At 38.4% G+C, this 13,726-nt stretch overlaps 1 protein-coding gene across 1 annotated transcript in view; it reads right to left on the bottom strand.

Annotated features, from left to right (window-relative positions):
* Positions 1 to 8,715, bottom strand: part of BOD1L1 (biorientation of chromosomes in cell division 1 like 1) — a 77,171-nt gene extending 68,456 nt beyond the window's left edge. The window contains exons 1-3 of the mRNA XM_044681207.1: positions 8,571 to 8,715; positions 8,311 to 8,435; positions 871 to 995 (exon numbers count right to left, since the gene is read on the bottom strand). Of these exons, the coding sequence (XP_044537142.1) occupies positions 871 to 995; positions 8,311 to 8,435; positions 8,571 to 8,676 (356 nt within the window). The 5' untranslated portion in view covers positions 8,677 to 8,715. The remainder of the gene's footprint in view (positions 1 to 870; positions 996 to 8,310; positions 8,436 to 8,570) is intronic.
* Positions 8,716 to 13,726: the final 5,011 nt, after the last annotated feature.

The raw sequence follows: 13,726 nt of genomic DNA, 5'->3' as shown, positions 1-13,726 counted from the left end.
GACTCCTATCACAGTATTTACCTTCTTTGTCTCTTCAAAGGGCAAATGTCTAACTGGAAGGTTCTAATATATTCTTCTATGTCAAATTTTTAGGTAAGTCATTTGTCTAGTTCTCATTTTTGTTCCCACAATGCTATAGTTTGTATTATACTTAGTTGTACATTGCTCTCCTTTTAGTAGAATGCAAGCTCCTTGAGTAGGAATTCTCATTTTTCAATTGTTTCCCTGGTATTTAGCAATTCCTCACATGTGGTGGTGATTGTAGTGCATTTATCTTTGACTCTATGCGAACTTATGGACCTATGGGGTTTTCTTGGCAAAAATAAGGGAGTGCTCTGCCATTTCTTTTTGCAAGGTGTCCCAACTCTACAGTAGGCACTTAATAAATGCTTGTTGAACTGCCAAATTAAATAAAAGTATTTAATTTAAAAAATTAATTTAATGAACTAAATTACATTAAATTAAAAGGTTGAAAACTCCTTGAAGGCAGGAATCAATTGTCTTTTCATTTTATCTGTCTCCCCAGTGCTTGGCAAAGTTCCTGGTACAGATTTTTAATAACTAATTGATTTGTTGAAATACTAGTTTCCCCCATTAGTACTAATCTTCTCTTATAGTTATGCCATTGGGGTCTACAGAAAAAAAAGCAGACCATTTCACTTTAGGGAAAGAATGCTAAAAGTGAGTATAGAACATTGCTAAAATCATGCTGTCATACAACAATTAGCTTATAGAAGTTGACAAAATCCTAACATCATTTGGTAAACAAACTTTTCTGAGCAGTGTAATTTAACTATGTTAAATAAAAGTAGGTTGTGACATTTTTAAATCGGCATGTGAACTATTTTTTAAAACAATTCTGCCACTTACTTGAGAACTTGCTGTCTAATATTGTTTCTTAACTGGTTCTTATTGAGGTGGGGACTCCATGTATGAGTTGCTAAGTGATTTGAAACAAAGTTGTCCACACGTTGTCTCAGATTCTGATAGGCAGGCTAGAAAATCATAAATGGTACACAGTATTAAAACTGATGTTATCAGGAATTCAAACATCTTTAACAGAAAATAATTCTTAAGACTATATTGTGAATAATAAGAACATTTCCCGAATGCTACAAAACAACTCATTTATTTAGCAATTTATTCAACACTCACTTATAATGTGGAAAACACTGTGAGGGATAAAAAATGAGTGAGGAGTGGCTCCTACCATTAGGAAGCTTACAATATAAGCAGGGGAGATAAGACATACATACAACTAGTATAGTACTGGGGGTAGCATGTTACACATATTAAAGATACGTACAAACTCCTATGGGAATTCTGAGCAGGGAGAGGTCAGGTCTGACTGGGGGCTTGAAGATTCGGAAGGATTTCATAGAAGAAAAAGTATTTAGATTGCGTCTTAAAGGATGGGTAAAAATGAAAAAGGTGGGCATTGAAGGGGAATATTCCAGGCAAAGAGAAAAGCATAAACAAAAAGAGGGAAGAATAGGACATATTTAAGGATATGAATAACTCAGACAAGAATGTTGGAAGAGATATTAAGATAAGATTTGGGGGGGGGGCTTAGAATGCCATACTAAAGGGTATGAATTTTATTCTACCCCTTATCCCCTTCTAATTCTAAAGGTCACCATTCTTTTCCAGTCTTTTTTTTTTTAACTGCAAAGTCAAGAAAGAAGCAGCCTTGCAGATTTTTAAGCAGGGTAATGACAAGACCATAGCTTTATTTTAGGACAACTAATTTAACCTGGCTGTAGTATGAAGGGTGGACTAGATGTGATGAAAACAGTAGTTCTTAAAGAGTGTTCCAATGTGCCAAGCAAGTTTTGCCAACTGTAGTAAGCTATATGGAACTTAAAATTGTAGGCACAAGAAAAAGTATTCTGAGAATCATAAGGAATTTACAGTTGCAATCAATCTCGTGTATTAATTTCTTATAACATACCACCTTTCCTTAGGGCAAAGAATACTACTATGCATAGAGAAAAAAAATTTTTGAGAGAAAAAAAGAAGCAGAGACCAAAACAGTTCAGACAAGAGGCAGGGAATGCCCAAAATAGTGGTATTAGTAATAATAAAAGAGAAAGGAGAAATGTGAGTAATATGGAGGAAATAGGGCCATGTGTATATGTGCAAGGGAGAGGGAAGGTAATCAAAGATATCTTGGAGCTTTGGAGCATAAGGTAATTTGGAAGAATGATAGGGTCATAAGTAGAATTAGTGAAGTAAAGATGGAAGCTGTTCTGAAGGGAATAATGAAGCTGATTTTTGACATGTTGTTCTCAGGGATAGGAAGAAATTCAGATTGAAATACCCAACAGCAGTTTGATATAAAAATCTGCTTAATTTGACGTATTTATTATTTTCCAACTTCATGCTACTGGGCTAATAATCATTCAACCTGGCTAATTAATGAACTTTTAAAATTAATTTCATTGAAATTATATTTTAGCTACCTTTCAGATATATGACTTGTGCTTTTTACATCTATTTTAAATTCAGCATGAATAAGATTTTTGTTCTTATATAATTCCTTTTCACTTCCCTAATTTACTGTTCTTTTTGCAGAGGCAACATGGAGAAGTGAATAGAAGGTCAGTTTCAAAGTCAAGACTACCTGAGTTCAAGTCCTCTCTTTAACATATACTAGCTAGTGACCAGAGTCAAGTCCCTGAAATGTGGCTGCTAACAGACAACTCCCTAATTCTTTAAGTTCAAAATAAGCTGTCAATTTGCATCAATGAATAGTTTCTGTACAAGAAATATTCATAAAATCACTTGTCAAAATCTTTACTAGCCCTCCTCCTAAGGATAAAAGATTGCTTCTGATATCTAAATTAATGTGAGATACTTCTACAATCCTTTCCAATAATTCTTAGTCTTTTCTTCCCTTTCAGTATTTTCAGCTGACATAATTTTTTAAAATTTCTACCACACTGTACCATGTTGCAACACTCTAATTCATTCAATTCAAAATGCTTGATTTCAATTTCTAAATGCTAGTTTCAACCATGCCTTCTTGCTTAAAATTACCTTTGGGAGCAAATTTAAAATTCTTTTTTTCTCCCTTTGGCCCAAAGCAAGAACATTTCCTTAGTTCAAATCTGAACTGACATGTCACCTTGCAATTCTTACTTTTAATGGAAAACCTGCTGCACTGTCCCACCTGCTGTCCAAATGGAAAGAATTTATTCAGTGATACAATTTGTTTTTTAAATAAATCTATTCTTTCTTTATTTTTAACTATTATTTGTTTTAAACTCTAAGGTTATTGGTGGTAATCCCATTTTAATATTTCTGTCCATCCCTGACATCTCTGTTGAATCTGCCAAATCTAGACAATAATCACAGGGAGCAGGGACCTGATTTTAATCATTAAATGTGTCAAAAAGTTTATTTTACTTCACCACACAGAAAATACCATTCAACACCATTACTTGGTCACTGAGTTGCTTCAGTGCAAAATAATGGAGTGGGTTGATTTCTACTAATTGGTGTCAATCTCCACGAGTTGAAACATTAGACCTATACAAGCAATATGGGTTTTGTAAAGTGTATATCTCTATTAGAACACAGGACAATTTCTAATCAGTAGGATCTTCCTTACAAAGAGATGGATTGGTTTCAAAGGATGTTTTGATTCAGTTCATCTAAGGCAGGTGAAGGGAGGAAGAGAAAGCTGAATTAATCTGAGAAAGTGGGAATGTCTCCCTAAACTAGTAAGAATTACCACAGCCCCAAATTAGTGTTCTTAAGAGAATCTTCAGACTTCTAAAACAGTTAACAGATTATTGCAGTCTGAATTTACATTTACACCTTAATCTGCACCTATCCATCTAGCAACTTAATCTGCTTGCTAGTCTTAGAACAATTCTCTGCACATAAATACTTATAAAATAACAATAAATGCTTGTTAAAATCAGTCAAGTATTTATCAAATGCCTACTTTGTCATAAAAAACCGTGCTAAGCATTGTAGCAAACACAAAAAGGAACACAGTCTCTACTTTTCTAGAAGCTTACTCTCTAATGTGGTTTACTAAATAGACCTAACTTACATAACAGCTATAAAATAATTTCTGGGGGAAGCAAAATTTTGGGGATGGTTCAGCAGGAAAGACTTAATGTGGAATGTAATTAGCTGAGCTTTGATGAAAACACAAATTTCTAAGAGGTAAGGAGGGAAGTGCATTGAAGATATGAGGGATAGCCTATTACAAAAGCACTGAGACAGGAAATGAAGCATCCTGTGTGAGGAACAGCAAGAAGTCCAGTCTGAATGGCCCATAGTGTGCATAAACAGGGATACTAAAATAAAATGAAACTTCTGTTACTGATGTCCATGTTGGATTGAATATGATAGCTTTTAGTTATAAGCAGGTCTCCTATGGCTTTGCTCACTAAAGATTATATGAACATGTTCATATAATGAAATTTTAGAAACGTAAAACCTCTAGAGCAGGAATAAGGGATCTTTTTCCTATTGGGGGCACTGACCCACAGGAAAGAAAAAAAGAAGCTACCTAAAGCCATGTGAAAATAAAATTTATTTAAATATATTTTCCCCTAGGATCTTCTACTAAGTGGTTAAAAATAATTTGATTTGTATATTTGGTAAAACAGATAAAGTATTAAATAAATATGGTAAATATCTTAAAATATACTTCAATTCCATTATAGCAAGTTAAGATAAAGAACCGGGAGGAAAGGAACCAGTGAAGAAGAATGGACAAAAACAGGTAGGATAGCGGAAAAAAATAAGACATCTACAAAAAGCTCCTGAAGTAAAGACATATATACTAAAATAAAAGAGTAGGCAGCTGGGTGGCTCAGTGGTTGAGAGCCAGGCCTAGAGACAGGAGGTCCTGGGTTCAAATCTGATCTCAGACACTTCCTAGCTGTGTGATCCTGGACAAGTCACTTAACCCCCATTGCCTAGCCCTTATCATTCTTCTGCTTTGGAACCAATATTGGCTCCAAAGCAGAAGATAAGGTTTAAAAAAAGAAAAAGAGAATCAAAGGGAGAGAGTTTTAACAGGTTCTGCAAAATAGTTGGTAGGAAAATCTTCCCTTAAGAAATTCTCAAATAAGACCAATTAGGGCCCTTTCAACTTCAAAATTCTATTAAAATTTTATTATGAAGTTATTCATTTAGGATATAGACTTCAAAATTATTACCACTGCCTGAAATATTAATTAGGTTATTAACTTATGCTTATTGTTCAATTTTTTTTAATACAAAAGTTTGGTTTCTCAACTTTGAACAGGATAACCACGACATGGCAAGAGGGAAGAAAGAAAAGAGAGAAATTATTCAGGGGCTACCTTGACAATGACTAAAAAAGTTTATTTTTTAAGTCAAGATAGAGGCACTATGCTAGCCTGGGGATACAACAAAAGGCAAAAGGATCTCACAAGCTAAGGAGGAAGACAACAGAAAAGCAATTCAAATAAGTTATGCACAAGTTAATATGGAGGGAATAGCATAAGGAAGGCCTTAAAGGGGATCAAGAAAGACTTATACAAAATGTGATTTAAGCTAGAACCTTAAAGAAACCAGGAGATGGAGCTGAGGGAAGGAGAGAATTCTAAATATGAGGTATAGTCAGGGAAAATGTAGAGCACGAGGAATAGCTTTGCTGTTTGAGGAACAGCAAGGAGACCAATGTTACTGAAGAAATATTCAGTACAAGGAAGAGCATAAGCTATAAGAAGACTGGAAAGGTAGGAAGGGTCCACATTATGATAGGCTTTATAAGTCAAACAGGATTTTATATTTGATCATCCAGGTGATGAGGAGCTAAAGGAGTTGAGGAAATAGGGAGAAGATACTGGTGAACTTTAAGATCACTTTGACAGCTAAGTTGAGAGAATGGATTGGAGTGAAGAAAGACAAGGCAGGGAGACCAATGAAAAGGCCACTGGGATAAATAGGCATGAGGTGATGAGAGCTTATACCAGGATGGCAGCACTATCAGAGAAGGTGATGCACACTAGAGATGTTTCAAGGATTTCTTTTTTTGATCTGGACTTGTGATTTCATTAGTATTATCATGTCAGAGAATGCTGATTTAGAAATTCACTCTTTAAATGAGGATCAACAAGTGATTTTCCCAGGAACCGTATCATCAATATGTATCAAAGTTAGGCCTTAAACCCAGGTCTTCCTGACTGAAAGATTTGGTACTCTACCCACACCACCAGGCTGCCTCATATTTTATTTAAAAAAACAAAAACCCTTACCTTCTTCTGTCTTGGAAACAATACTGTGTATTGGTTCCAAGGCAGAAGAGCAGTAAGGGCTAGGCAATGGGGGGGAGTTAAGTGACTTGCCCAGGGTCACACAGTTGTAAGTGGCTGAGGCCATATTTGAACCTAGGACCTCCCATCTCTGGGTCTGGCTCTCAATCTATTGAGCCATCTAGATACTCCCTGCCTCTTATATGTTAAATGAGCTTTAAAACAGCCTTAATGTGTTCTATTTTTAATACATAGAATAATTTACCAACAATAGAGGATACATTATCCTGATTCTTATGGAGGAAAGTCTTCCTTAGCTTTTTAATAGGAGCTTTCTCAGGTTTGGACTTGCAGAGCTGGGAAATCAGCCCAATTACCCTGAGAAATAGGTAATAAGAGATTCATTGTAACTATCTGAGCTCTGGAAAAAAATTGTTTAGAAAAACAACAAAAATCAAGATGCCTCCAGAACAATCTCATTCTAAAGGGTACAATAAAAAGCCCAGATCCAACACCCACACATAACATTTAAAAAGAGCATTAATTAGGGACAGCTAAGAGGCTCAGTGAATTGAGTCAGACCTAGAGATGGAAGGTCTTGGGTCCAAATTTGACCTCAGAAATTTCCTACCATTCTTCTGCCCTGTAACTAATAGACAATATTGATTGTGAGACTGAAGGTAAGGGTTTTTTGTTGTTGCTGTTTAAAAAAAAATTAATTGGGACATCTAGGTGGCTCAGTGGATAGAGCAATTGGAGACAGGAAGTTCTGGGTTCAAATTAGGTCTCAGATACTCCCTATCTCTAAGACCCTGAGCAAATCATCATCCCCAATTGCCTAGCCCTTATTGCTCTACCTTAGGACTGGGGGAAAAAAAAGAGTAATTAAAAAAAAAGCAAATAAAAGACTATTTGTAAAAATGTTTCCCCCTTGTATACCAAAACATCCAATGCTCTCAAACAGGGGTCCTTAACCTTTTTTTGGTCATGGACACTTCTGGCCATCTGCTGAGGCCCATGGACCCCTTCCCAGAATGTCTTTAAAAGTGTAAAATAAATATCTAGAATTACAAGAAACCCAATCATATTGAAATACGATTACCAAAAGATTAAAAATGAATTACTTATTAACCTCAAATTAAGATTCTCAGTTCTAGAAAGTGAAATGAACCAGGAATTAGGAAGTCTAGGGTTTAGATTCAGCAATGTAAATGTCACACATTACCTATACGATATTGGGCAAAGCACTTTTTTTAGCCATTTGCAAAATAAAGAAGCTGGTTAGGTAAGAGGTTCTTAAGCTGGAGTCTATGAACTGTATTTCAGTATAACTTATTTTCTATGTATATTATCTTAGGTATTTAAAAGGATCTTTTTTAGAAAACGATGCATAGGATTAGCCAGAATTTAAATGGGTCGATGACACAAAAAAAGATTGAGAACCTCTGGAGATGGTCTCTAAGGTTCTTATCAAAGTTTAAATATCCTTCCTTGCTGCTAAAGCCCAGCTTCTTCTTCAAGCATCCAACACTGGGACCTCTCTCTCGATTTGTTCCCTCTCTTTTCTTGGTTCCAATCTCACCCCTCAAATCCTTGAACCTTTTTATTCCCTTCAACTAATGATAGAGCTTTAAGAGTTAAAAAAAAAGATTCTAATGATTATAAACCCAAACTTATTTCACATTTTAGAAAACCAAGAAAAAGAGATGCAAGTAGTCAGAAGCCGAACTTGAACCACAACTCCTGGTTCCAAATAATAGTTAACATTCACAGAGCACTTCAAGCGTTTTACACAGACGAGTTCAAGTGATTCCCGTTACGGCATGCATTCAATACCTTCGCCCCAAATTCCATTTGATCCCTGAAGCCATCTCTCATTCGAACCTTGGCTTCGATTTTCCCCTCCATATCCCTAACATATAGCCCAACTACAGCCTTCCCCGACAACGACTTCAATTGCCTTCCAGACAGCTAAGGCCCTGCGTCCATTCCGTGCCTCGATACCCAGGCCCTTAGCTGGCCCCTCCCCACTCCCTCCAGCCCTGGCGCCCCCCGTGGCCCGCACCTTGGTGTCCACGTCGGCCAGGCAGTCCCTGCGAAACTGGTCGAAGAGCCCCTGACTCTTGAGGTGATTGACAATCATGGCTACGAGCTGAGGGTCTCCCGCGCCGCCGCCACCGCCTCCGCCTCCTCCTCCTCCTCCACTGGCGGCTTTTCCGCTGCCGCCGCCACCGCCGCCGCCACCACCACCACCGCCGCCACCGCCACCGCCACTGCCGCTACCGCCGGCTCCAACTCCGCTCCCGCTTCCCGGGCCCGGGCCACTCCCAGCTGCGGTCCCAGCCCCCGGTCCGGGCGGCGGCGGCGGCTGGGGCTGAGGCAGAGGAGGCGGCGGCGCCGGCGGCTGCTGGGGCTGCGAGTTACTGGCCATGGCGACGGGGGCCGGGCTCCCCCCCTCACCTCACCCCTCACCTCACCTCACTCCCAGCCCGGCTCGGCTCGGCCCGGCAAGGGACGTCGAGCCTGAGGAGAGTCGGCGAGGAAGCCGACGGGCAAGGCCAGCACAGGGGTCCCTTTGGAGAAGCTCCTGTTGCTGTTGCCGCCGCCGCCGCCGCCGCCGCCGCCGCCGCTTAACCCTGGCCACCAACGGGATGTTGTTACTAAACCAGCGGCCCCAGCACGACCCCGGAAATGAAAGAGAACGCCGGGAAAGCGAAGGGGGTTGTGCAAGCGACGGTGGCCAGGAAGGGACAGTCTCCGGAGCTGCCTGGCGTCTGCGCGGCTAAGCGGCCCCCCAGAGGGCGGGGCCGGGGCCACGGGAGAGCTGCGGTAGGGTCAGCTACGTTTGGGTAGCGAGTGATCGTGGTCTCCGGCAGCTCTGGAAGATACCGATAGTCCCCCAACCTATCCTTCCTTCTTCTTAACTTCCCTGCTTGTATGCTGGGCGCAAAGTTAGGGACGGGGCACAGGAAAACAAAAGCGTGGCTGTACCTTCTTGCCCTCAAGAATCTGACATTTCCCGGGATGAGGGTTGGGGAGGAGAGGTGCCGGGTATTTGGGACCCGAGTTCTCTTCGACGGAAATCTAGGAGCAAGAGAGCCCCGAGAACTTATGTTCCAGGCCCCCAGGAGGCGCCTAATAAATGCTTCTCTACCTTAAGAAGCGGGTGGTCTGAGCAGGCTTCCGCGGGGAGGGATCACGGAGCTGAGCCCTGAAGGAAGAGAAGGATTCTGGGACTTCGGGCCCAAGGACCCCATTGTGCCGAGGTGGAGGCGCCGGCTGGGAGGGGCCCCTTTCAGCCCTTTTGGCGGGAACTGAAGTGCTGTAGAATTTAATAAGCTTAGAAGGGGGTGTGTGTGTCTGTAGGATGTCCGAGGGAGAAGGATCCCAAATTCTCCACCCATCAGGTTAGGGTGTCTAGAGATAGGTGCAGTTATGATGCCCAATTTTACAAATGAGGAAACGAAGGCAGACAAGTCATAACATTTACATAAAGTTTATTATCTGCCAGGCTCTTTACGATTATTATTTTTTTGATGCTTACAACGACCTGGGAGGTAAGTGCAGTTATGACCCCCATTTTACAAATGGGAAAACTGAGGCATACAGATTAAGAAATAATAACATTTATATAGTGCTTACTACAGTTATTTCGTTTGATTCTCTCAATTCTGGGAGGTAGATGCTATCCCCATTTTACAGATGGGCAAACAGGTTAAGTGACTTGCCTAGTTAATTAGTATCCGAGGTAGGATATGAACTCTCTTCTCCTTGGCTTCTGGGCCACTGAAGAAGGCTTAGCAACTGACTGCATGCAAGAGGAGAGGGAGAGATAAAAAAGAGAGGGAAAGGGAGTGTTAAGAAGGACTCCAAAAGTTAGGGACCTGGCTAGGAGGATGGGGGTGCTCATACATTTGGCTGTTTTGTCTTGTATAGTTTCATTATGCGCTTCACAATTTATTGAATCTTAATGTATTTTAGAGATGAATTATGTAGCAATAAAATAGACCTTCCTAAAACAAAAACATTAAAATAATTTCACCAAAATAACATACTTAGAATTATATTTTAAGTGGTTTAAAAATAAAATTAGATGTGGCAAGAGTATTCTTCCAATTTCTTGTACACGTTTTTAAAAATTAGGAACCAAAAACTATCAATCAGCACTTCTTCCTAGAAAGACCTAAAAAAGTATTAAATATGAAACTATGAACCATGTATAGCTTTAAAAAAAGTCTATATCAAACTTAATTGTATAGTACCAATATTGGTAAGTTTGACTCAGTTCCTTTTTGAACCTTATTCTATGTTCACATTTTTGCAGTCTATGAGTGAACCTTATTCTATGTTCACATTTTTGCAGTCTATGAGTGCTCTTTAAAAAAAAAGTCACTATACTCTTGCCCACCATAAAAGCCTTCCTGCAATTGGTTCTGTCATTAGAATGAAAGGAATGATTCTTCCATTCTTTGTTCTTATATGTAGCATAATACCAGGTACCCATTAGGGGTTTAATATCAATGAACAAGTACTTATTAAGCACCTGTTATGTGCTAAGCAGTCTGCTAGATACTGGGGATCCAAGTACGATAAATGAATGGTATAATCATTACTTAAATTTCTAATGTGTGCCATAATAAGAATATATACATAACACAAATATGAAGTTAAATGCAAATATATGTAAAGTATATAGATATAGATGGATATCAGTTAAATACAAACTTGATTGGTAAGGAGGAGGAGGAGAAGGAGGAAGAAGATGGAGGAGACCAGAAAAATTTCCATGCAGGAGATTCAGTTACCTTTTAAAGAAGGTGGGTCTCTGGGAGGCATTGGTAAGGAGAAAATGCATTTTAGGTGTGAGGGGACAGCTGATCCAAAGGCACAGATGGGAGATAGTGCTGGATGTGGGGAGGAGAGAGAAAGCCAATCTTGCTGTTTTGCAGAGTATGGGAAGGGAAGTAATATTTGAAGTCTGTAAAGATGGGGTGGAGTCAGGTAGTGTAGAGCTTTAAAATCGAAACAGGCATTTATATTTTAATCTGGAGGTAAAAGGAAGCCACTGGTTTTGGTTTAGAGGAGGGCAAAAGATGCTCATCCAGAGTTTGAGATCAACTTCTGCTGGAGGAACTTTGCAGGTTGATGAGTCAGTGCAGGCTCAACTTCCTGAGCAATGGGGCAGGGAACCTCTGGGGCAGCCTTTCTAAACCTGTAAGTTTCTCGAGAATATTTTCCCTAAGGACTCCCTCCCCCAGATCTTTTTTTTTTTTTTTTTTTCCTCTTTGGTGGGTCAGTGAGGGAACTGGGCTTCAATTTTAGATCTCTAAGATGAATGGGACAAAGCCAGTTCATTTGGCTTCTTTATATTCTATCGTGAAGTTATATCATATTATGTTTTTAATGAAAGATTTAAAAAATCTTTTGAAGATAGAGGACTTTTCCAAGGAAGGATAATGAATTGAGAATATTAATCATTTTACTGAAGATCTTCACTGTCTTTTAGGGATCTCTAAAAGTAGAATTCTTGAAATAAGTATAAAATTGTTACTTTTCTCTCATGCTCTGCATTTATTTCTCCATTTGAATGTAAATTTTCTTTAAAGTGATCCTGAGATTTTCTGCTTTCTTAATGTATAATTTTCTTTGCTCTTCAAAATAGTGTCATAATATTATGCCACTTTCAGCAGTAGCATAACATATTGGAAAGAACATTTGACTTTGAGTCAAGAGACCAGGGTCCATTCTCAGCTCTGCTATTTTTAGTGTATTGAAAGACTCCTGAGCTGGTCTCATGTCCCATTCCTCAGAGCACATGCTTAGCCCAGCACATGGTACAATCGATAGAGCTGGTCCTGGAGTCCAGAAGATTAAATTCAATTTTATACCTACTAGTTGTGTGAGTCTGAGCATGGTACTTTAACCTCTATCTGCCTCAGTTTCCTCATCTGCAAAATGGATAAAATATTAGCACTGACTTCTGAGGTTTGTTATGAGGATCAAATACAATTATATGGTGCTTAGAACATAGTAAGGGATATATAAATGTTTGCTATTATTACTGTTGTTGGAAAATGTGGAAAACTCAGTTTCTGTTTCCTTAACTATAAAATAGATATAATAATAGTAATAATAATTGCACCACCACACAGAGTTAGGGGAAAAATGATTTGCATGTGTTGATTTACTATCTAAATGACAATTTTATTATCTTTATACCTTGGTAGCATTGCTTTCTCCAAATTGATTTACTTTTAAGGCCAGCTTAACCTCTTCTAGCAGCTCTCCTTCTAACCGCTCAAATGTATCTTAAGCAGCACCATATATTTTGAGCAAGCATGTTTATCTATGTAGCATGGGGGTGAGGAATAGCAGGAAACTTGACATGAAACATACTTTAGAAAAATGTTAAAAACCAATAAGTTTTAGGTTTAGAAAAACATTCTTTACCTCAGTAGTATCAAACTCAAACAGAAATGGATTACTATGGGTAGCATATTGACTTAGAAAACCACAAATTAACATTGTGCTGTATTTTTCTTCAGTTTATTAAATACTGTAAAGTGCCAGGCCTAGAATTAGGGAGATTTGAATTAAAACCAATACTCAGTTATTAGCTGTGTGTTTCTGGCCAGGTCACTTTGCCTCCGTTTGCTTCAGTTTCCTCATTTAAAATGAGTATAACAGCACCTATCTCCCAATGTTATTGAGAGGATCAAATAAGATAATAATTGGAAAGAATTTAGCAGAGGGCTTGACACATGGTAAATGCTATATAAATGTCAGCTATTATTATTTTTATTATTTCCTTTACATTTTAATCTGATTCAGGCAGGAGTTTTGCTGGTTCTTGCAGACACAGGCCCTCAGTATATCATTCCCGCTTTAAAATACTTTCTTTTAAAAAACAAGAACTTTCATGTGAGTGTGGATTGATGCTAGAATTTCATCCAAAGAGATGAAACATTCCTGAAAGTGGTATCATTACTGATAGAAGCAAAGGGATACATTTTCATATAAACTTAAGAAAATTATGAAGTGAATCAGTCATAGGAAAGCAATTACTTTAGGCTCCATGATACATTTCTAGATTATATTTCAATCCGAAACTGTCAATACTATCTTTATGAGTTTAAGTATAGTTTTTCTGAGTATATACATTTATACATATGCATATCAGCAGTTTTCTGACAGGAATAAAGGGCCATGATTAGAAAGGAAAGGTAAATAAATTAGCCAATGGAAGCAATAAACTCTGGCTTAGTTGAATGGGAATTTGAATTGAATTTCTAATACAGTAATTTCTTGGAAGAATGTTCTTTGACAGTATAAATAAATATACTATATATAAATATAAATAAATAAATTTGGTGGAACCCAAACAGTGTTTTTTTTTAAATAGCGAGATATTGATATCTCTGGCATGAAATGAACTTGTATAATTGTCAACATAAGCATTTGTTGAATGCCTACTTGATAGA

Source organism: Gracilinanus agilis, chromosome 6 (genome assembly GCF_016433145.1).
Source record: "Gracilinanus agilis isolate LMUSP501 chromosome 6, AgileGrace, whole genome shotgun sequence".
NCBI lineage: Eukaryota > Metazoa > Chordata > Mammalia > Didelphimorphia > Didelphidae > Gracilinanus > Gracilinanus agilis.
The sequence above is the reverse complement of the archived record's forward strand: the minus strand, read 5'-3'. Positions and strand labels throughout refer to the sequence as shown.